The sequence below is a fragment of the Haliaeetus leucocephalus genome, unplaced genomic scaffold (genome assembly GCF_000737465.1).
Source record: "Haliaeetus leucocephalus isolate CR32 unplaced genomic scaffold, Haliaeetus_leucocephalus-4.0 Scaffold626, whole genome shotgun sequence".
NCBI classification, from domain to species: domain Eukaryota; kingdom Metazoa; phylum Chordata; class Aves; order Accipitriformes; family Accipitridae; genus Haliaeetus; species Haliaeetus leucocephalus.
In genome coordinates this window covers 2681713-2708712 of record NW_010973062.1, presented here as the reverse complement: position 1 = coordinate 2708712, position 27000 = coordinate 2681713, and the positions used below count along the sequence as shown (strand labels likewise).

General features: G+C 39.4%; 1 protein-coding gene across 1 annotated transcript in view; it reads right to left on the bottom strand.

The window, feature by feature from the left end:
• The window catches only part of PCCA (propionyl CoA carboxylase, alpha polypeptide), a 295541-nt gene that overhangs the window by 101673 nt on the left and 166868 nt on the right, over nucleotides 1–27000 (bottom strand). Inside the window, exon 19 of the mRNA XM_010578343.1 lies at nucleotides 11175–11277. Coding sequence (XP_010576645.1) covers nucleotides 11175–11277 — 103 coding nt within the window. The remainder of the gene's footprint in view (nucleotides 1–11174; nucleotides 11278–27000) is intronic.

The following is a 27000-nucleotide window of genomic DNA, read 5'->3' as shown; positions in this document are numbered from 1 at the left end:
TGAACCCACTGACTGGTCAGTATTAACCAAGCATGTTAAGTTTTATAAGAATGAGAAGCTGCACAGAGAACAAAACGAATGCCCCCATTCAGCTCTTGGACAGCCAAGGACAATTCAGTTGTCACCCAGCAGCTGGGCTGGCCAACCTGTATGTGAGTGACTGCACAGCAAACCCAGACCTGCTTTCTGGCAGGACAAACGGGGAACATGCAGCCGCCTGTGGACAAGCAGAGGATTTAAGAACGGAGGGTGACGTGGTAAGAGGCAAATGGAGGCAACGACTGGGTGAGGCTAGGGGCAGGAAGAAGTATTGCAGCGAGAGCTTCCTAGCAGACACGCAAGCTTGCTGGAGTTACTGACGTGGACAAGTAACAGGGACCCGAGAGACAGTCCTGCAGACCCGCTGGTTCCACTAATGCCAGACTGCTCACAGCCCACCACATCACCCTGTCCTCTCTTATCAGCATGTCCCAGGTGTCAGCATCTGAGGCAGCTGGGCTGGACTGCCCGTCCTTCGACGGGGAAGGGAAGAGGTGAATGGCAATCGCCAGAGGCAAAACCAACTCAGCTACATTGCTGGGAAGCCAAGAAGTAAAGCCAGCACCATCAGCCTGTTTCTGCAGACTAACTCCCCTTAGTCCAAAGGACATCATGGCTGCAAAAGCAGCCAGTGGGGAATAGACACAGGCAGAGCATCTGTCACCTTGCCTTCCTTCCACTCATTTTCCTTAAGCATCAACCATAGCAGTACCCGAGTATCACTCACTGAATATTTTACACTGATCAAACAGACACTTATCACTGCAGCTTTCATGATACGCTTTGTTGTAGGTGTCACGACATGGCACAACACAGTGCCACGTGGAGTGGCGCGTGCCAGCTCTAGACAAGTTCGCTCAGCTAGGAGCAGTACGGCCGCATTAATGCAGCACTGCCCAAACTACCTTAGTCAGCATAGGTTCCTTTGTACTGTACTAAACTGGGCCATGTAAACATATCCTAAATGGGCAACAGTACAGAGTACAATGTCTCTTTGGTGACTACTGTATATAAATAATAAACAGGACTGCTATCCATTGATGAGCGTGATCATTTGTACCTCTAATCTTAATTTTTGTCCTCCCACAACCCAGGTTCCCTGGTTTTATTAGAACATCCTGCTCGCATTCAAATCTTCCTTACAACGAGCTTAATAGCCAGACGTACAGCTGTCCCACTAGTCTCGTATAGCAAGATCTATTCCACAGATCTCCGACTTCTACCAATAGCCAACATGGATACCGAATGAACTCTCATGAACAAAGCTATGTTTTCTTAATAATAACAGTTGTATAAACATAAGGTCTTCTGAGTTAAAGGGAAACCAACATCAAAAAGCAGTAAAACATGGAACCCTAAACCCTTCTTTCTTTGAAGAAACATGTTTGAAGCGAGGTGTTTCTAGTTATGGGTGAATGAAATGAGAATTCAGCTGCAACAAACGGACATCCAGTCCGTATGAAAGACTAATTAGATCCATCTGAGAAGCTGTGTCTAAAACTGCTTCACATATTTCAAAGAAAAGCTCTTCTAGTCTATCTTTTGAGAAGACTACATCAAAACATTTAGTCACAGCTGACGCACATCTATCCACTACAGCAGCATTATTTTTCATAAGCCATAAAAGCTACATTAAAGTAATGTTAATAGTCTGGCTTACTTAAAAATTAAATTAAAGGGGGAAAAAAAGCAGCAAAGATATTTAGAGCTAAGAAAGCAACTCAAAGCAGCGACCTTATAGTTCCCCCCTACGCCAAAGCATCAAGAGATCCCAAAGTAGAGTGTCATACTGAATATTAAATGTGTTGAGATTTGCTCAGAGAACAGAATTAAAGATGAAACACCATCCAGGAGCTGCAGAGTTAACTATGGCTTTTGTGGCAATAAGCTAGGCTCTTAACATTGCATTAGCATGCTTTTAAATGTAACTATTGCTGCTGCTGAACCAGCAGGAGGAGCTCACAACATTTTTTAATCTATTCATTCTACAAAATTTGGGGACAGGGGTTGGGAAGTTGGAGGGGTCTTTGAGGGCAGGGAGGAGTTTGTTGGGCTTTTTCTTTCCGGTTTTGTTGGATGCAAAAATCAATGGTAAAGAAATGCATCCAAGTGATGCTCATGTTAAGGCTTGTTTTTTGAAACTAGAAAATAATGATATGAATATTCTGCTGCAGGATCTGAAGTGTGCATGGCACACAAATGAATTGAAGACAACACCCGTGCCCCAGGGAGCTTTCAGTCTTACACCAAAAGACGACAGGAGGATTGGAAAGGTGGCAGGACACATTAAATGCTGTTATGCCAGAAAAAAAGACTTTCTGAAGAAAGAAAATGGTATGTTATTGCTCTGTATCGCTACAGATATTTAATTTATATTTCAGCTTATTGTTCACTGGAATTCCTGGAATCATTGGACCATGACCCATGGCAGAACATAGTGTCCATTTTCATACCACAGGAATTCATCCTATGAAGCCACCTGTGTCAGTAAAACTCTTCATCAGGTAATCTAGAATTAATCATTGTAAAAACCTAGCTCCTTCTCTGCCTTCTAAGAACTATGCTTTAAAACAATGAAGAGAAGTCTGAGTCTAACACAAGAAAAATAAATATCCAAACAGACTATGCTTGCTTTTAAAATATTTTACATTTTAGCATTTCAGACCTTTCATTGCGTTTTCTTTTTAAACATTTCTTGTAGGCTACATACCAGTGCCAGACCATATGTTACTGTGAGTTTTGCAGCAGAACCACAGATCTCCAAAAACTACTATAACCAAGCTATTAAACTGCCCTGACACAGAGGGGCGAGTACATTTAAAACCGCACAATTAATTCATTACTTTTCATGTCATTTTTAGTTCTCAACCTTGTAGATAATTTCTCTATATGCTTATGGAGTACTGTGTGAATAAACTAATCCGAGATACACAAACCCACACCAAAAATCTCTCTTTACGAAGCAAACATGCACCTATTGTACCAGTCCCTTATGCATACTTACTACTAAACTGGCATGGTATTTAAAAAAACGTGCAATCCAGACACACTCTGCTTCTCTTTTTGCTTAGCACACAAGCACACCTAATACAAGTACATTCAAATATTGTATAAGTATACTTAATATTTACCTAAGCATTTTTACCTCTACCTCACCTAACATGTCCCAGCATCTAAATTCTCTGAGAGACTCAAGGCAGCAGAGTGGAAATGTATACCAGAAACACTGAGGTCACACCAAGATACTGAGGCCAAGGCCACTTTCATTTAAAAAACACCATGTCAGCAGCCACAGAAACGTAGCAATTAAAGCACCTGCCCAGAGAGTCAGAACGCAAGGATCAATGCTCTCCTCCGATTGAAGGATTCAAGCACACAGCGTTTGCCTCACAGGAGAAACTGTCCCCACCCCATCGGGATAGGTTAGGGCAGCCTCTACCCTTCCAGTAAATCTGCCACTGTACAGAAAGGAACGCAGGATCTGTAAAGCCACAGAGTCAGCCAACAAGCAGGACCACCACTAGAGCCCAGTGATAACGGTTGTGCTTTTTGCAAGGGTGGGAATCACGGGTTCTGCTCTCGCCACAGGGCTAGCGTATGCACACTGCATTAAAATGCCATTATACAAAACACGTAAGTCTTACAAACAGAAAACGCTCTGGATTTGAACCTGAATTAGAAGAGTAAAACTAGGTACACAACCTCCAGAACAATAAATTCTATAGGTATACGACCTATAGAACTTGGTAATCAAGAGTTTTGTTTGCACAACTGCACATGTACTGCAATGGAGAATTTGTGTGCTACTCCGCAAGTAAAATATAAACCGCTTGGAAAAAGGCAGAAAAAGTTTTCTGCTTACGGCTGTAAGGATTGTCTAACTGATCTGCTCCCTCCACTTGTGCCTTTACACGTGCACTTTCCCTTCATTCAAACTAATACAGGACATTGGAGTAACAGTTTATTTTATTCCATGCATATAACAATATAACATATATAACATTCTGATAACAACATATATTTAGAACTAGACTAACCAGAAAATCATTTACTGATCCTGGGGATATATGTTAATTTGTATCTCTACTGGCAACCCCTCTCATTGTTTTTAATTCCTACAGGTATTTGCTTTTCATCCCTATTAATACAGCCCTCATATTTCTTTCGTATGACCAATTAGTTATATATTATGTGCCTGAAGCATACCAGAAATGCAAAATACTAGTAATAATAATAATTCTCATATTTTATTGATTCTCTTAACAAGATTATTAATTTTATACTGATAGAGCTGGGCAATGTTATTCTTCTACACGGACTACTGGAAAGACAGAATTTAATATGCACTGAATTATGATCCTGCTCCATTCACATTTATGTTTAAGGAATTAAATGTGGACTAAGTTTGCTTACAGCAGCTTTCTGTATTGTTGCTCTGATTTTACATTACACTGTTCCTTTTTACACTTGATGCTTTGCATACTTCAGCTGCATCTAGTTTGATTTTGGGGGGATATTTTTCTTAAGCATTTTTTCCTCCCGCTGACGAGAATTTACAAAACAAAGAAAATATTTCCTGAAGTAATTTTAAAATCAACTTACCCCTCATTCGTAAAATTTACAAATTAGCAAATGAATACAGCAGAGTTCTCCTAATTAAATGTTTATTACATTATAATTTGAAGTCAAAACTTAATCATAACTAGATATACATGAATTCACTAACTAAATTAAAGCATACAGATAACTACTTATCGACTCCATGCTGATGATACAGGATGTATTCAAATAACGATGATAGTAATGCCTTAAATTTGTATTTTTATGCTCTCATTTATGTACTATACAATAGGTTTTCTCTTGCAAATATTAAGAGGTACACAGGCCAATTTTCCACCTACACAGATACCTAATAAACTCTTTAATTCTCATGAAACAGATGGGGAAAAAACATTGCTATTTCCTAAAAATTACTAAAAACAGTCATTAATCAATCTCTCACCGCACTGAACAATCTTCACAAATTTTTCAAAGATTTTATGTCTGTACTATATTTACCTGTTCTTAAATTTGAATTTAGGAAGTGATCCAATATTTTGTGAAAATGGTAGCCCATTCTAGTAGCAATCTGAAAAAAAGTAATTAAGCTTGCTCTACTCCTCTTATTCAGCATTTGACCTATACAGGTCCCTCTGGAAATATATCAAATTTCCATTGAGGCTCAAAGTAACTTCTGAACTATTTCACCTTACGCTTTTAAAAAAAAAAAAACAAACAACTTTCATTCACCACAACTTCAATGATAAGAAGCTACTTTGTAACTGAAAACATCTGGAAATTCTTTGTCAACTGAACAGATGAGAAGATGAGGCTAAGTAGTCTGGGAAGGTATGCATCTACTACAGAGATGAAGAACCCTAACAGAAAGGGCTGTTTTCAAACATGAAAAAGGAGAACAACAACAATTAATTGCAGTGAAATCACGCAAATTAGCGATAAAGAATTCTCAATACAGAGGATTCCTATACTATAGCAAAGAATCAGAAAATGGGTTATGCTAAAAAGGTTTTCAAAAGAATGCAGTTTATTGCATAAAATACAGGTACAAATTCCTTGCTGAACTAAAATTAGGTCCTCAACCTACGCATATAGCGACGAACTTCAAACAAAAAGAAACATGACTGTATCTCCTAAAGTGTAATCACTTACTGCTGGTATTCATCACTTGAGCCATCTCTTTTCTACCACCTTCACCACAAAGATATTAATACAAAATGTTCTTTAGTTGTCTAATTCGAGTAACATTCATAACAGAAAAATAAAACTGGAGAATATTGAAGGAAGTAAGGAAGGTGGGTTATACCAGTGAAAAGATTGCACTACAGTCCCATAATTACTTAACTTTCATTCCTTCATTGAATGAAAATTATACAGTGGTGGATCCAATAAATTGAACTTTATTATTGGATACCTGGTCCAACATATTTATGTTCTCCCTTGCTTAGGCCACTTACACTCTTCGCTATTATTTTTATTACACGTTTTAAGTGTATTACCTACATGAAATCCACCCACATCGGAGAAGGCTGGTTCACGGCTGTCTGTGACACCAAAGTCCTACACACACCAGTGGCTAAGGGGCTGCTCCGAACCTGGCTGGGGAGGGCAGCTCCCATCCAGCACACCACCAGCAAAGGGACTCCACACTGGCTGTGAGCAGCCAGCAGTGGAAGTCTGCAAATAGGCAACAAAGCCACCATCACACGGAGCCGGAGCATCCTTGGTGGTTGACATCTGGCTTTGAAGGGTCAATTTAGAACGTATGGTGCAGGGAAACCGCACAGCTACCAGGTTTGCTTAATATATGTAGGTTCCCCCATTTGCTTTTGCCTCTCCCACCCTTTGGTACTCTGCAGAACACTCAAGCTTTGTAAAGAAAGAACAGACTCCAACCTTCATCAGCAAAACTGGATCAAGTCTTTGTACCACTGAAATCATAAAATAAACATTTCGTAGCCAGACTGGCAATTGAAAATGGCAAGATGAAAAAGATTCCTGTCTGAAATGGAACTAAACAAAAGATTCCAGAGTTTGGTGGTGGGATGCTTCTGGGCTGTTTGTTGCTGTTTCACATTAGTCTCGTGTAAAGGAGGGTATTCTTCCTTCAAATTCTATTCTAGCAGTAATCTTGATTTTAAGATCTTTAACTCCATTGATGAGAGGAAAAATTTTAAGCATAAGAAGAATACTAACCAAAGCCCAGAATCTGACCACCTGTCCTCCAAAGAACTAAATGGATATATGTGACAAGCAGTTAGCTTAAAGATTCCTCTAGCAATTAATATATAGGAAAAAGAACAAAAGAAAAAGAATAGATTACATTTACATTAATTTAGTTGGCGAGTTCTTGGTACACAAGCAAGGAGATCTCACCAAAGTTGCTAAATTTTAATTCTCAAGTCAAGTCATTAGAATCTTTTAATTGTGAAAGTGTTTGTTGTTATGTTGATAGGGTATCATCAGAAACAACTGTCTGAAACTGAAAATTCTTATACACAAATTTTATACAAACTTAAGGATCAGCGTATATGTTTGCTGGCTTCAGAATAACAACAGAGCTACTTCTATTTCCAAAGAAAAAATATCAAATTAGGATTCTCAAAATTTTTAACCTTTACTGGAAACAAGAAAACTAATGTTTTTGTTTGCACTGCTTCAGGCAAACAGTATTGCTCACACTTGACCACTTATCTTTTAAGTCCTTCAGTTTGGGGAAGCAAGGCCTCTCACGTGGCCTAAAGCCAGCCTGCATCAAGGACCTCTGTTACAAATAAAGTGGTTAAAAACAGATGGTTACAAAAGTCAAAATCCTGAAAAAAATAAAGAGCAGTTAACACTGCACAATTCATTAAGATTCTCATGATAAAGGAAGAAAACCACAGATGACCCATAGACCGAGATGCTGACGAATGATCTGCTCACGAACAGCGGGAAGCATGGAGAAGCCTGCTGCTCACACTCCCTGCACAGAGAGCAAAGCACTGCACACTGTGAGGTGGTGAGGTTTCGGCTGGCGAGAGTAGAAAAGTTAAGGAAAAAAAGAAAGGAGTCACTGTTGGAAGAGTCCCAGTGGTAAACAAAGTAAATCAGGATGCGAACGCTGCTGCTGCAATGCACAGTTTTCAGCGGGAGTAAACTTCTGAAGGGGAATGTGAAGGTGGCCCTCCCACTGGGCTAGCTAACTGCACCACGGCTTCAGCTATCTTTGTCACAAGCCACAAGGGGACACAACCCACAAAGTCAGGAGCCCGTGTCACACCAACTTAATAGCAAAAAGTAAGTGCAGAAGTTCAAAAAGTGAGACTTGTGTTTCTGACAGCAAAGTTAATAAAGAAAGCTTTGAATTTCCCCAGTTTTTTTCTGATGGTATGTTATACCTCCTGATCAGAAACAAGATTTCTCGTTCCTAGTCTTTGACTTTTCTTCTTTGAAGTTTTAAGGCAATTGTTTCTCCATTGTAAAGCGTTGAATAATAATTCAGAAGATTTTTGACTGTGCTGTATTTACCTATATTCTCTTGTCTGTAGCACAATCACAGGAGAACCCCAGCAAAAAGAAAATTATTAATAAAGAATAACATGTCCTCTGATATTTGTCTAATAACAATGAAAAATAAGTGTAACTCTAAACAACCCTGGTATTAAAAACCACTTACCTGCTTTTTACAAACGCAAGCTCAGGAGTTAATTTTAATACACTATACCTTAAGGTTTAAGTGAGATAGACCTCTGGTCACAGTGAAATAGACCTACAGTGATTTACTTCACCAGCTAAGGCATTTTCCACATACAAATAAATAAGGAATTCTCTCTCCCCAAGTATACAGGCTTGGTTAGGGCAGAATCAGAATGCAAAAGCTTCTGTCGCCAGTCCCTCTGGCCCAACCTTTAGGGCACTACCTGGCCCCCCTACTTCCTCCCTATTGCTTTTGCATCCCTTCCCTCATGACACTGGGGGGGTGCTCAGCTCCCCAGGGGTGCTCCTGCCTCCTTACCTAGCACTGGAAGGTAACAGCAGTAGCACACTGCAGGGATGCAAGGACACGAGCAGGAACCTCCACATTTGTTATTTGTTATTGTTTGAATAACAAACCGAAGGACTAGACATCAGACTCCGCATATGCCTTGTTAAACCGGGCTTATACTAGCTGTAACGCTCATACTGCTGTAAGACATCGGAACTCTTTAGCGGTCCCATTTAAACTGAGACACAGGTTTGGACTGTGGTATAGGTCAGGATGATTTTCTGTATGCTAAAATGATAAAGCAACAGCATTACACGTTCAGCATCCTGTCTCAGAGTTCGTACCTCCTGGAGAGACACGGTGCAGTTTACAACTCAGCTGCAAGTGCAATCTAGGACAGACTCACATACAAGCTTGTATGTTCAGTTACCTTCACAATCAATAGAGACAAAAGCGTGAAAGGATGCTTAGGCCTCCTCTGCCTGCAAACCTTCCTCGGTCTGATTTAAAGATGTATATTTATTGAAAGTATAAGCAAGAGCGTAGGTAACTAAGTGAAACTGACGTAAATCTCTCGAAAAACACTTGCGTCCATAGGCACACAGATGCATGCCTGTGTAATTAGCCGTGCTAAACAAACCGCCAGTTATAGGAATTAGATTTCTGAGCTCACAGCAGAAAGGGCCTATGCAACACCCACGGTGACCAGCAGCCACCCCGCACCTTCCTCACAGCCGCAGGCAGCTCCAGGCTGACCGCTGCTAGATAGCGACGCTGCAACACAAAGGTGGGAAGGCTGGGGGCAATGACTACTCCTGGGAAGGGCTAACTCTGTTACACAAGCCAGTGCCAGTCCAACTCTAAATTGGGCTGAAATCTGGCAGAGACGTTTTGTTGTTTGAGCAACAGGTTGCATCCAAGTTCATGGGATGCCTGTTAGGGCCATTATATAAATGTAATTCAGTAAAAAGCTGCACGCAGACATGGCCTTCACTCCTGAAGCACCATTCCACAAGTAGGCTGAGTGCCATGGAGCAACACAATATTAGGTACTGAGTAAAGAGTTGTTCAACACTTCCTAGAATTCTTTCTAGAAGAAATAACTACAACTAAAATGACCACCTTCTTTCACACTTAAAGTAGTACACTTGCCAGAGAAAATTTTTAAAGATGCTGACCATGACAACTGATCTTCTCCATATCTCTCTTACAGTGCACCTATGATCTATGATCCACATGGAACAGAAAGTATGGCTGCTCTCTATTCATACTCTCACATTCATCATGAGTATATGTAAAATACTGTGACAGAGGTAAAGGTAGTGTTAAAAAGTATATTGGTTAGGCATCTTCTTGCCCCAGTTAGGCCAACAAAAAGACTAAAAAAAAAAAAAAAAAAGGCAGCTAGGTTTTCATTACCTCAATTCACGTAAGTGAAAATAACCACCTAAAAAGATGACCAGTTTCAACAGAAAATCATGTCTTTTACATTGAAATTTCAGTAGAGCAAAGCAAAAGTGAATCACTGAAACAATACTGTCTTCATTGTAAGAAATATTAAATATCCTTTTTCAAAGAAATCTCATGATTCTGAATGTAATATGGGTGTGAACATCATTACTATAAAAAATATCATGGGGCAGATGTTGCAGAAGTTTCTTCAATGAAGACACACAAGAAGAGTAAACAGCTGCCAGAGGTAAACTAGAGGATTTCTGGGATTCGTCATAGTCCTGCTTTTCAATGATTCTAAGAAAAACTGACTTCTTCAGACCCTTTTGAATACTTTTGCCCAAGAGTCAACAGATACTATGCAAGTCAACTGTGTATTAAAAAAAAAAAAAAAAAACAAAAAAACCACACCTCAGTTTGGTTATGGAATTACCGTTAACAGACTTAAAAAGTAGTTCTCTCTATAAATCTACCTTCTCAATACTCCCAATTCAACCAGCTTGTCTTGACTTTATTCTGCTGAACAGCTGAACTACTGAACACAGCATCACCGTTCTTATACTGTCATGGCCTGTCTTTCTGCCTCTCAAGCTGACAACATTCAGTGCTTAAGTAATTATCTTAGCATATTTGTAAAAATAATAGTTTATACACAGTCATCTGAAGTGACCTAGGCACATATTGAAACACTGGCATTTTACTATGACCATATACAGTTTTACCACTGAGGTGCTGAATAATTCCATTCCAATATGATTACGCATTCAATTTGCTTGATTCTTTGATTTGTTTTTTAATCACCAACTTAAGCTTCTGTAATTTTTGTTGACATTGCACTTATTTTCTTGCTCTCACATATCTACACTAGAGCATAAGACCTTACTTCTAAACAAGACACTAAACAGGGTCATTAATTAGAAAACTAATTTAATAAACAAGTAGATACAAAAATGTTCCACAAGCATGAGCAGAGAAAAATCTTTGTATGCTGGCACTATTTAATTAACATAGAGAGTCTTGTTTTGTAATTCACAGCAATGCCTACCCAAGGCAAAAAAAACATCTATGTTTGGTCACTGACAGAGAATTTTAGTAGGTATGTAGGATAATACACATTGACTCAATACATTGAATTTCTTAGAAAATGAGCAGAACTTACAGAAAATGATGAGCCATCCTTTGAAACTGCAACTGGGTAAATTCCATCTCCTAGACGTACAGAGAGCTCCCAGCTACTTTGCTTTGATTTAGCAATAGGAATTCTAAAAAAGAAACAGACGGAAGAAGAATTTTTAACAGAGATTTCATGCTTCTCCCATTTTAACCAGAAGCACTTGCCTCATAGGATGGTCATGAAGGATATAAAATATCATTAATCTATAGACACAGTTGGAGAGCATACTTGAAAAAAAAATACTAAATACCTTTTTCTGTCAAATGGCATATAAGGAGAAAATACACTCTACTTTCTTTCTAGATTGCCTTGACGCACTGGGTATGCTGATAAAGTTATAGGAGGCTCTTGAATACAGCCAGCGCTTGCTGCAGAATTAGCTCAAACAGGATGAAAAGCAGTTGAGAAAGTGGGTTGGCAGGAGAATAGCAACGGTGATAGCTGGAGCATTCTTTTTAAGGGCAAAATATAATCACTATTCCTTTCATCTCATTCTCAGTAAACCTTCATTAAAGGCCAATTACAGACAAAAGACTCAGCCAAACAAGTAATACAAGTAATTTTATACTTAATATACATTTTAGAGTATCTCATCTACAGAGCCCTTCAAGCAAACTGAAAAAATAATGATGTATCATCACAGCCCACATGCAGGATTCCTATTCCTGCAGCATTCTGTGGCTGCACCAGTTACCAGGTAATACAAGAAACCTGAATCTTTTCAACTTTAGCTTAAAGAAGCACACCTGACAGCAAAAGAATGAGACCTGAGTCTTCATTCTTGGAAATTCAGCGTGAAACAAGTGATTTTCAGCTATTTTATTTAAATATATATTCGGTTTCAGTTTCCTCATCCTAACTTCTCAAGTCTCTTCCACTTTCTTGTAACAACTGGTGTCCGAAGGTATGTTACAACTTTTCTGATATGTGGTTGTCATATATTAGTATCAGCAAACACCACATAGCCTAAAGAGAAGGTACGAAGGTGGAGTTTACACTCCATTAAAACAAAGACACATTATTTTGGTATAGCTTTTCTTCCACGCTGACTCTTACACATGTTTAGATTCTCTGTAAGAAATCTAGAGAGATAGTAACTTCATCACCTTTAGGTCTCCTCTGAAGGATAATTTCTGCTATGATGTTCATCTATTGTACATTATAGAGCTTACTACGCCATGTTACTGCAGCCTTCAGAGTCTTAAAACTTGGAAACACATCTTTTTGTGTTATGCCACATGCATCCTCCTGAGGATTCAGGTGCCCAGTGAACCACATCTCCCCAAAGGGAGTGCTCAGGTTCCCTGTGGAATCAACAGGGAGAAGCACCTGCGAGGCCTCCAGAGGCCACAGGAGGAGAAACGATCTGCCTGAGCCAAGGATAACACACTGACTTGCTAAGGATTTTGACAATTATTTTAAGAGATTGGGTTTTTAGACACCTGAAATCTAAGCAAGTACAAGTGCAGGTACCTAGTTAGGCAAGGAGTTTCCAAAAATTGTGCCTTGCAACATGCCTGCAAAGAGGAAATGGAAACACTAAACATATTAGCTAGACAAATAGATGCATAGTTATCATTAGTTACTTCTGGATCCACACCAAGTAAGGCCTACACCAGATTTCACCAAACATCTTAGCTCACCTCTAACTATCACTACCCATAAAGTTCATGAAAACAGATATTGAAAATAACCTGTTCCCATACTAACAATGCCGAGTGTTACCTTTCGCATTTAATATACCATGACAAGTGTCAAAACAACAAATCTGAGGAAATATCTATGTCTTATTGGGTGCAATGACATTTCTCACCACCTCATCTTGAAATTCCTGTATGTGACCAAAACGTTTAGACTGGCTGATAGGAAACACGGCAGACACGGGAGTTCCTGAAGAAGAGGAACAGGAATTTCCTGCACAGGTAGCAGGCAGCAAGCTGAGCGATGTTTTCATTGCACTTCCTGGTATCAGAGCCCCAGTAAGGAGGAATGTAGCAGGGTTTTGGCAGGGCCTGGCTAAATTCTCCACGGCACTCCCCTGCAGCAGCCAAGAGGATTTAGTGGTTTATAGCAACTTCATATTTCTTGTATAAGAGGTAAGACCTCATCCCAAATGTAGCTTAGGAGATCGCTTCACTGGTGGCATGAGATTCCTTACAACCTTGCTGGCACGGCCCTGCTTCATACTGCATTTGACTGGAAGTGACCTCATGAATCTGGCTGCTGGCCATCAAAGGAAAGACAGTCTTGTTCTCCAGCAGGGATTATTTTTGTTCGGTCCTGTCTTGCTGAGCTTTGTCAAGTGTATCTCCAAACAGGATGCATGCCTCTTGAAAGGCATGACTATGATCACTGCTTCGCCTGGGTTTCAAACAGCCACACAGGCATATAATTCCTCTCTCTACAACACTGGTGGTCAGGAGGGCAAGGTCCAGAGCTGCATCTAATACCAAGCACGCGGCAAGTTGTACTTCCCTCCTGGAATTGCTAGATCCATTTGCACAGGGACATTTTTCAGCTTTGCTAATCAAGCGCCTGTGACTTTGTAACTGTAACCTACAGCTACACCGGCCAAGACAGATACTTACATTAGCTCATAATTATCCTACTTTTTCTTCATTAAATCAAATTCCTTTCAAATAAATTATCTTGTAGTAGACTCCATTTTGATGGGATTCAGAGGGTGGGTGGGGTTTTTTTCATATTAGTAAGGATCACAAAGTCCAAAACTAAGGATCAAAGTCCAAGTTCCTTGGATATGAAAGGAAGTTGCTCAAGTCTGTGAACTACTTTAGAAACGCGGAAGTTTCTATCAGGCTAAGAAAGGGGCTTTTTGGTGGGTTTTTTTGTTGTTGTTTTGTGGGTTGTTTTTTTTTTAATGTCTGAGAAGTCCCAGTGCATGGGAAATAATCTCTTTGTTCTTGGCCAAGCTTGCTTCCTTAGCTGAGAACTCTTCTAAGTCCTCCAAAGGGAAAACATCTGGACTTCTGAATGTATTTTCCATGAGTTCATGGAAAACTCCCCAAACTTCTGGCTATTTTCAAAAATGTGTAGCTTTTAAAATTCTACATACTTGGCTGAAATCTGACATATTCTATTTACAGAAAAAAAAACTGAAAGAAAAAATAATGTCATTTTTACCATCATAAAAGACACAAAAACTTAAGGCACTTCCCCTCCAACCCTAGATTCAGAATCCACGTAATATGTCTTTCATAGGGTTCAACACTCCTTCCCTTTCTTCTCCCAGTTTTAGCAAATGACATATCATCAAAAAAAATACTTTCTTTACCTATAAAGATCACCGACTGCAGGAAGAAACTCAAGTTTAGCAGCAAGATGAGTGCCAGGTGAATGGGAATCAGGGCCACAGAGAGCTGTGCGCTGTTGTCCCTTGCCAGCAGTATTGCACACAAAGAGGAGAGAGCAAAGGCAGCACCGCAGCCACAATGACGGAAGGCGGGTGGAGAAGGGTGTTATGAACTCCCTCCATACAGAAATGGGTAGTTCTGAACCTCTCTACTCCATACTGCGTTCTAAAAGGACGTATCACGAGCAATCAGGGCACAGGTGAAGAGTATGGTCATGGCCTGGCTCTAAGTCATCAAGGCATTACTCTAAAGCATCAAAGTTATAAAAACATGTAAATGGTGCAAGAAGAGAAACAGCAGTGTTTGCCTGCTTAGTTATTTATTTATTTTCAACCTCTTTTGCTGTTTTTTCAACTACAAATGATGTCATGGTCTCATAATTTATTTCATACATTGCACAGTGTATTATGTCCTTTTCACCCCCAACTGCCGTGATAGAGAGAGAGGGAGATACTGTATAATAATGCAGCAATTACAGCCCCTGCTTTCTTTGCAAGTTTTCAGTGAGGAAAGCAGACAATTGCTAAAAATTTTAGATCAACACACACTTACTGTGCTCATGGAAAACATAGCTAGTTAAACTATTATCTACTCTAGTCAAAAACAAGTAAAGAAAGAAAACAGACATTCACAAAAGCAAGTCAAGTAATAACTCTGCCCCAGCCCGTCCATTTTGATTGTCATCAACCAATCAGATAGAAGGAACTCAATAAAACTACCATTTTCTGCAGTTTGTGGCAAATAAACTCCCCTCTCCCGATTACTGTTGATGATGTAATGAGCTATGATAAATGTCACCAGCTCCTAAAGGGTCAGGAAATTGAGTATAGATTTTTTTTACTTCCAATTCAAAATGTGAGTTCTAACACTGGGGGAAAAAACTTACAAATTCTCTTTACTTCTGATATATTTGCTGCATAATAGTTTACGTAAACACAAATGCTGAACTATCATAACAAATTCTCCCGTTATGAAAGATTACAAGCATTTGAAAACCACATTATATGACACTCTGTAAAGCTGTTTTTCAATTGTGCAATTACCTATTCAGCAGTTAAATAAAAGTGAAATATTGACTTAAAACAATGTTAATGGTCAAAGAATCATTAAGAAATCCTTCATCATAACTTTCACAGCTGGTGGCCTGTAAAATGATCAAGAATAATGTGCTGGATTCTGTAGCCACCAAGGTCAGTTTCTGCATACAAATCTTTGCAGGGGGAGAAAAAAAAGACCTTCAGAAAGTGGGCCATTCATCTGAACCAAGTTCAGAGAATTTCCAGCACTGTGAAAAGATATGTTATGCAAGCACATAGATGTATTCAGTGGGGGTAGACTGAACCAGCTACATGGAGACTACAAAGGAGCCCTCCCATGGCTCATGAATAAGTCGAGGAAATGATCAGAAAAAAATGGAGAGATGTTTAGACAGATGGCCCACTTAAAATGCCTGGGACAGGGCATAAGCAATTTTAATGAAACTTTAGATCTACCATATAAATTGTTTCTTATTTTCTCTGCCCTCCCCCCCCCAAAAAAAACTCAAGAAAGGCAAATAGAAATTTAACAACTCAAACAAGAGCCTATCTTATGATGTAAAAAAAGGAAAAAAGGAAGTAAATCTCATGTTTTTAAGCATTATTGGTTTAATAAGTTCATATACAAAGAAATATCCTTCACAGAACCTTCAACTATCAGATGAATATAAAAGCAGGGAATGGATAGATTAAAAGAATTCTAAACAGAAGTGTACTGCCAAACAAAACAAAAATCTAAGCTTTACTATCTGAATACTTTCAACACTTTCCAACATAGAAGTTCATCGTTGCACAGAAAAGACAAAAGCAGCACTTTCACAGGATTATTTTAAGAACTAAAAATTATGTGAAAGGAACCTAAGAATCTGGGAATATTTTATTCAGCAATTTGAAATATTTTCTACATCTATTCACACACATTTTCTACATATATTCAGATTGATCCATCTATACATATCATGTGCACTTTTACATAAAAATGGGGTTTCCTTCTGCTCTATGTGTGCATATGTATACATATAACCCTTTCACCAAGAGTATGAAAATACACCATCATTAGAGTAAATTATAGTTCTGCATATCATACAAAATAATAACCTCCACTAGCCTGTATGCCAGCTGATCAGACAAAGGCTGAAAGAATTACTCAATGGTTATGTCAAAATGGTTTTACATTACATTTTCTTACATATTACATTTAGATCAGTAACAAATATGCATATTTATAGCCCTGTACTCTATCTGAACAGTGACCACAGGGAAAAAATAAATTACATGGAAGGTAAACTACAAAATACAAAGCACTGCTTTAAAAGGATGCTATGGAGTGCACTGTGCTTTCATTCAAAACAGCATACATCTGGATGCTTCCTTTTCCTTTAACAGAAGCCTTTTGGGTGATTTGCATTGACATAAGGGCCTGCAATCTAGTGCCCAATAAACACCTCCAGTGCCTTCACCACTGATCAAGGCCAAATAAAGAAACAGTAGGTCTTATAAATCTAGGGTGAATTTAGCTACCCAGATCTAAGTGTGCGGCTCAACCCCTTTCATCTTCATTTAACTGATAAGTAACCCTGCAGACAACCTGAGCTCACCCTGGCTCTCCCTCTTCCACTCTGAAGGTCTCTAAGCACGCAGGGGTCGGGTCCTGCAAAGAGAGTCACCCTAACCCAACTACCTTCCTCGGCAGCCTGGCAGGGGGGCAGGAACTAGGGGCTCCTCTGCCAAAGCTGTCTCCATAGCCTTAAGGAGAATGTGCCCTCCAAGCATGCAGGCAAGTATCAACAATTCTAAGCCTCTTGAAAAATCTTTTATGGCTCTTCTAGCTTTAAGGCTATCAGGCAAAGGAAGTAGGATTGCTGTTATTGCCCAACTTACCATAACGAATTCATGCTTGCAGCACATACATCCAGAGAATGAAAGATTTAGGTTATCAGTCTCCCTCAGCCTGTGAGGGTTCACATCTACTTCCCAATCTCTCAAGAGGAAGATCCAGGGCCCAGGTAGACATTAGGGGACTCACCATCCTACCCTGCTGATGGCAGGAAGGAATGAGAGATTCATGGAAACTCAGAGAATGCAGCTTTGCAGCCTGATGATGCATCCTCTGGGACAAAGTCTTGGCATTTTGTCCTATGCCAGGAAATTTCTATGCACTTTGCATTTAACAAACTGGATGAAACACAAAGCAATCCTATGAGCTCCAATTACAGCCCAAGATCTCTCAATTTCAGGAGAGGGTCAGACTGCCCAGTCCTTCAGCAGACGCCAGCATACCTTGAAAATTACAAATAAATAAATGTACAACATGGTATCTGAAACTCATTTCCTCTCCTACTTTAACATTCGGTTTCTCTTGGAAAAGGAAACATCACAAGCATTAACGCTGGATAAGAGATGTTGCTCCTTGTCTCATTGCAAGCATTTGTGAGATGAGAAGCAAGGAAGATTCAAATCATGTGTTCACAAGTACAGAGAAAAGACATTTATTTTCCATATAATTTACAAGTCTGTGCTTCTGATCTGTTCTTTCAAACCATCTGTCCTAAATCAGCACAACTATTTACCAAAGAAAAAACTACTTGCAAGCAGGTGTTTTTAATCAGATCAGTCAACAATATTGACTTGTGCATGCTGACAATTGTTACAGAAAAATCTGAAAAACTCTTTGTCATCAAATAAAATGTTGCACTATCTCTCCTCCATTAAAGTATTTAATTTCACAACTTTGCTCTCTCTAACACCCTTTATTTTTAATAAGAGTTTACTTTGGGCAGTTAGAAAAACTTGTAATAGTAATACACTCCACAAAAGGAAAATGACAAACTCCTTTTACTGTACAAATTTTCTTGTATTTCCTTGAACAAGGAAACTTACTAATTCTCTTATTGTGCAGTTATATAGGAATAGTCTTACAATAATTATCTCATTCTTTTAATGCTCAAAGAGCTTCAGAATAAATCACTGTGATGCAGTAAGGTAAAAGATACAGCTCTTCTGTTAGCATCATCCAGTAGCACTTATATCCCAGGGAACTACAGGCCAGTCAGTCTCACCTCTGTGCCTGGCAAGATCATGGAGCAGATCCTCCTGGAAACTATGCTAAGGCACATGGAAAATAAGGAGGTCATTGGTGACAGCCAACATGGCTTCCCTAAGCGCAAATTGTGCCTGACAAATTTGGTGGCCTTCTACAATGGGGTTACAGTGTTGGTGGATACAGGAGGATCGACTGACATCATCTACCTGGACTTGTGCAAAGCATTTGACACTGCCCCGCACAACATCTCTGTCTCTAAATTGGAGAGACATGGATTTCACAGATGGACCACTCGGTGGATAAGGAATCAGCTGGATGGTCGTACTCAAAGTTTCAGTCAATGGCTCGACGTCCAAGTGGAGACCAATGACAAGTGGTGTTCCTCAGGGGTCAGCATTGGGACTCACACTGCTTAACATCTTCGTTGGTGACATGGACGGTGGGACCGAGCGCACCCTCAGCAAGTTTGCCGACAACACCAAGCTGTGTGATGCAGTCGATAGGCTGGAGGGAAGGGATGCCATCCAGAGAGACCTTGATAGGCTTGCGAGGTGGTGGGCCAGTGTGAACCTCCTGAAGTTCAATATGGCCAAGCGCAAGGCCCTGCACATGGGTCGGGGCAATCCCAAGCACAAATACAGGCTGGGCAGAGAATGGATTGAGAGCAGCCCTGAGGAGAAGGACTTGGGGTACTGGTTGACAAGAAGCTCAACATGACCCAGCAATGTGCGCTTGCAGCCCAGAATGCCAGCCATATCCTGGGCTGTATCAGAAGAAGCACGACCAGCAGGTCAAGGGAGATGATTCTCCCCCTCTACTCCGCTCTAGTGAGACGCCACCTGGAGTACTGCGTCCAGCTCTGGGGCCCCCAACATCAGAAGGACATGGACCTGTTGGAGCGAGTCCATGAAGATGATCAGAGGGCTGGAGCACCTCTCCTATGAAGACAGGCTGAGAGAGTTCAGGTTGTTCAGCCTGGACAAGAGAAGGCTGCAGGGAGACCTTATAGCAGCCTTCCAGTACTCAATGGGGGCCTACGAGAAAGCCAGAGAGGGACTTTATACAAGGGCATGGAGTGATAGGGCAAGGGATAATGGCTTTAAACTGAAAGAGAGTAGATTTAGATCAGACGCAAGGCAGAAGTTCTTCACTGTGACAGTGGTGAGGCACTGGAACAGGTTGCCCAGAGAGGTTGGTAGATGCCCCATCCCTGGAAACATTCAGGGTCAGGTTGGACGGGGCTTTGGGCAACCTGGTCTAGTGGAAGGTGTCCCTGCCATGATTAGATGATCTTTAAGATCCCTTCCAACCGAAACCATTCTATGATTTTATGTAACAGTCATTCAGTTTTTACATCTGCATATAAGACTATCCATACTCAATTATTTTTTGAAACATCCAGGCAAACCCCGCATTAGGCTTGCTATATTCATCCCAGTAGTGAAATCTGCCTGACTTGTAGCCTACTAATCTCGAACTAAATTGCTGCTAACCATTGTAAACCTGAATTCAAAATACATTTGCTGCTTTAATCCGTTATCTCTTTTGTCAGAATTTAGAATTTCAGTTATTCACTCACTTTTTCCATAGAAGTTCTGGAAAGCGTGATATCTCAGAAGTAATCAAGACAACATACAGTGGGTGTGAGAACATCAGTGTTTTAGTTCAGATCAGGAGTAGTTCTCAAAGCAAATTAACCCAATCATCTGCACTTAACGCTGCTTTGGATCACATTGCAGAACACACTTAGGACACAGGAACCAGGTTCCCGTCTGATGCAAGACATAAGAAATCCAGGCTTCAGAACTGCACCCAGCACACTCCAGCCACAAATGGGCATTCAGTTCACAGGACCGGACTAGAACTAATCAAAAGTGAAATGCATACAGTGAGAGTAACAGCTCCTCATCATGAGCTGGAAATCGACTTGTACTGGTACACACTCTAATTAAATATTCAAGAATCCTTTATTCACATAAAGAGATTTTGACCCTAATGACAATTTCTGCAATTGCACTCCCTCAAAATCATAAGCTCAAAATTTAGTTTAGATATTGGGCCATAGTTTAAAAGGTAAACAAAAACCTGATACTTCCATTCAGGCTCAAAGCCCCTTATTCAGTTGCCTCAGTAAAAAACAGTTAAGAAGCGCTTAGCACCTGCCAGCTCCTCTCAGTTAAAAGCAATGAGAATACTGTACAGTGCAGCACATTTGAAAACTCATTCTTCCAATTTGGAGGACAAAATACATATATTAGAAACAAATTTAAGACTTCCATTTTGAAAAAAAACCTTGACCTGGCATTCTAGTGTTGCCTCTATCCTGTTATAGAATATCTTCTCAAACACATCACCATTTCTCTATCAGTAATTTACAAGGGTAATCCCCAAAAAACCCCTTAATCTATCTCTTTCTTATTCAGAGATACACATCTTCACCCATAGACTGTCATATCCACCATTACAGGCTGTAACATCTGACTGAAATGCAACATTTCTTTAAAGAATAAAGTTTATAAGACCAAATACAGTGAAACCTGTCAGCACCGGCTCAACTTTAATAAATGAAGCACTGATCAGGAGTGAGAGACAACTACTACAGTCAAGGGAAAAGGAAAGACATCAGAATAAGGCAACTTCTGAGGAGATTTGGCAACAGCACTGGGAGTAAGAACATCAGCCTGCTTCAAGGCCCACAGGGAACATGGTGTGCAGATTAATGAAAAATTATAAATTTTATTAAGCTAACAAAAAAAACGCAACAAACTGTCCTAGAGCCAAACTGAAAATACTTTCTTATAGGACACCACCTCCAAATATCTTTTTGAGGTTATTGTCAATAACTGTGTATTGAATGCTGTCTTTCCTGTGTTTAATGGTTTCATTTAGGTCTCTCACCTAAGCCTTACTACAGTCCCCTTTTGATCTGTCAGTCCCCTCAGAACTAACCAGATCATATTGCCAGAAGTATGGAATTTCTGCCACACTTTGTAGTACCATAATTTGACTTGGTCTCTCCGAAGCCTGTCACATATGCAATATCCCAAAGGTCATTACTTAAAACAGAATTCTACTCATTTTTTTGTGCATCTTGGAAAACACAATGCTTGCCCCAGATTTCAGTAGGGTTCCACAGTATTGTCAGAGTTCACGCATCACACAGAGCTTACCACCTCCTGCAAACTTGGTTGCAGCAGAACCGAAAGAGTACATCCAAGACCTTAACCATCTCATGCCAATGAGATCAGTTTTGTAATACAGCTGTACTGATCATACTTGCTTTGTTGTGATTTCTCCTCTATATGAGACTTAATTCAGAAAATACATAGAATGCACATTCAGGATGGAAAAAAGTCCCAGAAAAGGATGGTCAGCTTCTCCCTTACTAGCCATCCTATGTGCTGTAGTGTAAGAAACAGAAGCTGGCCAAGAGCAGCGATTAATTTGCAACAATATATTCTCTTAGACAGTGGCTAGTTTTTCAGAAAGATGCTTTTTACTGCATGCACAAGAACTAGTGCTGGGTGACAGCAAACATATCAATGACGTATCTACCAAACCACAGACAAATGGGATTAGAGTGTTTGACTAGAGGTACTCAAAGCAGTTTCCAACAGGCAACGTGACAGCTACTTCCTCTCCCTAACAGGTAAAAAATGTGGCACGTTTCACAGATTCTAAAGCTTTGTTCTCTACTTCTGCAATAGCATCCTATGAACAAATTAATGCCACTAATTCTGTTAAAGAGAAAAAAAATAGCAGATGAGAAAAAACCCCAAGAGTTCATTAAAAATTATATTAGATAACATAAAACATGCATATCTTCAATAAGTACCAATTCCTCATGTCTAGACAATTATAGCATATAGCAGAGCTCCACTGACTCACATTACCTTCAACAGATCTTCTGCACTTTCAGCTTACATCCAGAGTTCACAGCACTGAGCTTTTGCCACCTGATATTAACCATCTTTCCCCTTTATAACTAATAAAAAGAGAAAGGTACCTCTCCACAATGAGTTAGACCTTAGATAGGCTGAACTACCTTTAGGTGACACTTACCTGTATTTATTACATTACTTGGGCACTATGAATCTGGGCCACAGAAACCCAGGCTCAAATCATTACTTAAAGTCACATGTATTCAAAAGAAGGTAAATCTCTATTGCCCTCCATATATTTTCATCCTTTTAATAGGACATCTGCCATTGTTCATATTATGGTCTCACAAGTAAAGAGAAGAAAGCCAATAAGAAAAAAATTGCGTGTTTCCTACTTAGCTGAAGTTATACACATCAGATGTGAATGAAAGAATTTCAGAATAAGTTATTAGTTAAACTAGGAACGATTGTGAAGGACAAAAAATTTGTAACAGCTCATGCCTCATGCTCAGTATTAGTAAAGGAGACTTTTACTAATACTGAGTTAGCACTAATCTTTCTGCTAACTAAGGTTGAAATAGAGAAGCCAGGCTGTGTAGGTGGGATGGACCCAAGGAGTGGCAGTAACACAACTGCACATAAAGTTTAACACAAAGTGGGTCTTCTACTTAGATTTCCTTTGCTTCTTTTGGGAGAATCATGATCAATATAGCACAGGAACATAAAAATGGCCATATTCAGTGGCCCAAATATCCATCTAGTCCAATATTCAATGATCAATAGCAGACAGTTAAATAAGGTATAAGAACAGTACAAGAAAGTAGTCACACTTTTACGATGTACTTAACTAGAAGTTCCTTCTTCTTCCTTGCCTTTCACCAAGACAATTAGGAGTAATCAAAGTAGTTCAGTAATTCACAAAGCAAAGAAATAAATTTCCTAAATATAAAACATTTTTCACATACACGCATAATTTATATAAATAACATGACCCATATATAATATATGCCATATAGGTACATTTTTATAAGCTATAGAAAACACATTTTTCTTTAAACATGATTTCTTAGGCATCCAGTTAGTACTTAATGAATATGATTACACATTGTTTAAAAAGATGGTGGTGTTATTCTTTCTTAATAAGCTAGTATGTAAAACTATATTTTTCTGTGAATATTCCTATTCTATAAATGACCATGAGCAAACAACTTGTCTGTGGTCAAGAGGATGTTCAAAAAGAACATCAAGACTATTTTTTCTGACACAGAAAAAGCAGACACATTTTGAACAGAAAATGTAAAGTAAAACCGTTGCACAAACATGACATGACATACAGTACCTAACTGGCTTTGATCCAGTGTCTGCAACTATGCCCACTGGTATCTCCTGAAAATTTAGATGGAAAACTACCAATCGTCAGTAAAGAAGCAAACAAATAGCAAGGGAAGAGACAAAGCATTTTCAAAATACACCTTCAGAAGTAGCATATGGCAGCTGAGAGAAGATACCTTAGGAAGATGTTCATAAACTGTTCTCACAACTTTGCCTTCAACCCCAACCCTTCCTTTGTGCTTTCCTGCTCCTGCTGAGGGAATCCATACACAACAGCCATGACATGTTCTCTCTAAGCCCAAATTCTCCTCATCCATATCCAACATGATTTCTCTAAAATGCAAATAATTGCAGCCCCTTCTGGGCCTTCCTGTGAGACCAGCCAGCCTTGCCTCTGAAGAGTTGTGCTCCACCCTTTACGGGCTGTGAACATGACAATTTCTCATGGCAATCCAACTTTTTTTAAACTGTGAAACAGCAAAATGCTATCAGCGCTCGCTAACCCTTGCTTCTGGGAAGACGCATACGAATGACTGAAAGCTGAGGAACTCAAAGAGAAGAGTTGTGGAATGGTGCTGCAATGCCCAGTGTAAGGAGTCTGAAGCTTAAATGGCCATAAAACCACCAGGATTTTGGAAATCATTGGAATAGAGATTCACTGTATTCACTCAGAAGGGTTCACTTAAAATAGATGTTAAGACCTGGGAAAAGGAAGCCTGTGGTAGAGGCAGACATGCAATGTCCGAGATCAGAGAGTGAAAGAGTCACAGCTAACAGAGAAATAAGGTGGACTTAATGTTAGTAAACATCTTAAAATTATTGTGATTTGCCTGAGGGTATAAGTAACAAGAAAAAGGGATTTTTCTTGCAGGGGGATGCGGGGAAAACATAGGATTTAGAAGAGAAGTGCTCTCACTAGTTCAAGGAAACGAACAGAGAAAAGCTGTTGGTTTATGGCATCTCCCTCATCTGAAGGAATTAAGGGCTGGGTGCAGCTAGATGAGGAGCTGCTTTAAATGTCAGTGTCTGGTACAAAAATGGGCAGCAGGGCCTGGAGAAAATCATTACTGTGTGACCAAGGTGTATCAGATCACCACCCATGGCAGAGAGAGGAGCCTCAGAGACATGTACCACAACGCTGGGGTAAAGACAGAAGCTTAAAGCCTCGGAAGGATAAAATCTAACAAATACCCCAGAGTTTTTGAAGTGCTTTTTAAATCTGGAATTCAATAGGCAAATAAATTATTTGTATCATCCTACTAACTGCAGCAAGACTAATTTTACTAAGCACCACAGAGACAGGATAAAGACCTGTCATCATCTCCTTTCTAAGTCAATGGGTAAACATCCCTGGTTTCAAAAGATCCGGGTCCTGTGCTGTTCTTTCCTGCTCAGTCTTTCTCAGACTACGGGCTTTGAAGACACATGGTAAAGGGAAGCCACAGCCAAAACAAACTCCAAGCACCACATCTAATTACACAGAGAAGTAAACCACTAAAGAATGGTCTGTGAACAATATTAAAGCATCAGCTATAATCACAAAAGGTAAAGTCACCTGAGCAGTCTCAACACAGATGCAGGGAAAAATACCCAGGCCTTTGAATACTTACTATGAGCCAACAGAAATCAGGATATTTTTTTATTTAAGGCACCACCTACCCCAAGTACCCCACCTGAAATATGATGACATATCCAACATATAAGATTCACAACAACACCAGGTTATAAAGACAAAAATATACAGCATCTAAGGCAGAACAAAGAGGGCTACTCAAATGCAGGTAGCAGACCACTGATTTTGAGTTGTGCAAATCTCAGGCATGAGATTCAACTCCAAGATAGTGAATAGCAGCACAGTTAGCAATGTTACCTCTCAAATACTTCTCCCATTAGAATTACACAAATCTGTTGTCACAAAGCAACAAATGGGCCTGTGGTCTTACATGTAAAGAAATGAAAAACTTTCTTTTTTTATTATCACTTGGTAATGCACATAGCAGGAAATATCTTAACAAGAAAGTGAAGAAAGAGCTCTCCGAGACTTCTGAGACAAAGGCAGAACTCATTTTTTTCGTGAAACTGTTTCTTCAATATTTTCACTTACACACACACACACACACACTAAAACTATGCTGAAGTGACCTGCCTCTCTAAAAGCTGAAAGGAAAGAAGTCTTAGCTCAATTGTTTATGTTTACACTTTTAATCTCACCCTTAAACAAGACTGAATTGAGCATAACCGCACTGAAGGTCAGCTTCTATACTGGCATATCAAATTTCAAGCCAACAGCTCTTTTATTTAAAATATGTTAGATAAAAAGGTAATATGCTCTCTGTAAGAGTTCCCTTGAGGTTAGAAGAACCAATAAATTAACTGTTACCATATGTTTGGCTCCTTTTGGCAAAATTCAGTAACAAAACACTGCCAAACCTCTTTTGGCAGGTAATAATATTTGGTAGCTTATAGTACAACTTGAGAAAAAAAGAAACTGGACAGAAAGCTTGGAAATTAATAGAAGAAACTGTATTTCTATCCTTGTATAGTTAGCTATACACTGTTGAAAGAAAAATTCTAACAAAAGTCAACTCTATGGGTCTGATCTATAATAAGCAGCTGTCTCCTCAAAAAGAGCTGTATCAAATGCAAACCCAAACACTCCAGCTAGTACAGTAATGCAAATATTCTGCATTTGTTTTGTAAATAATGCTAGATACGTATGATCTGTTTTGCAAATAAGAAGCTTTGTAAAATTAGTATTCCTAAGTGTTAAAATGCATATTATTAGTGCTTTCATTATATGGGTTTTATTTCATTATAAATGAGCAAAGTCTGGGCTTATTTGCAATGCCATGTTCTTAAGTTTCACTTACGTTAAATTAAATACTTCCCCCCCCCGACACCTTTTATACCTACAGAATTGAGACTAGAACATGACAGATAAAAAGCCTTTAACACTACACCTCTAATTATATAATTATAGACATAGGATATGAAATTCTGTGTATTTTAAGGACATCTATTACAGACTTTTTTTAAATTCCAGCTAAAGAGGTGAGGGAAAACCTAGATGGTCCTATTTGTTTATGAAGGCAAGCAGGACTTGCTCTGTAAGGTCACAGTTATAAGAAATTAATGCTTTTTCAAATA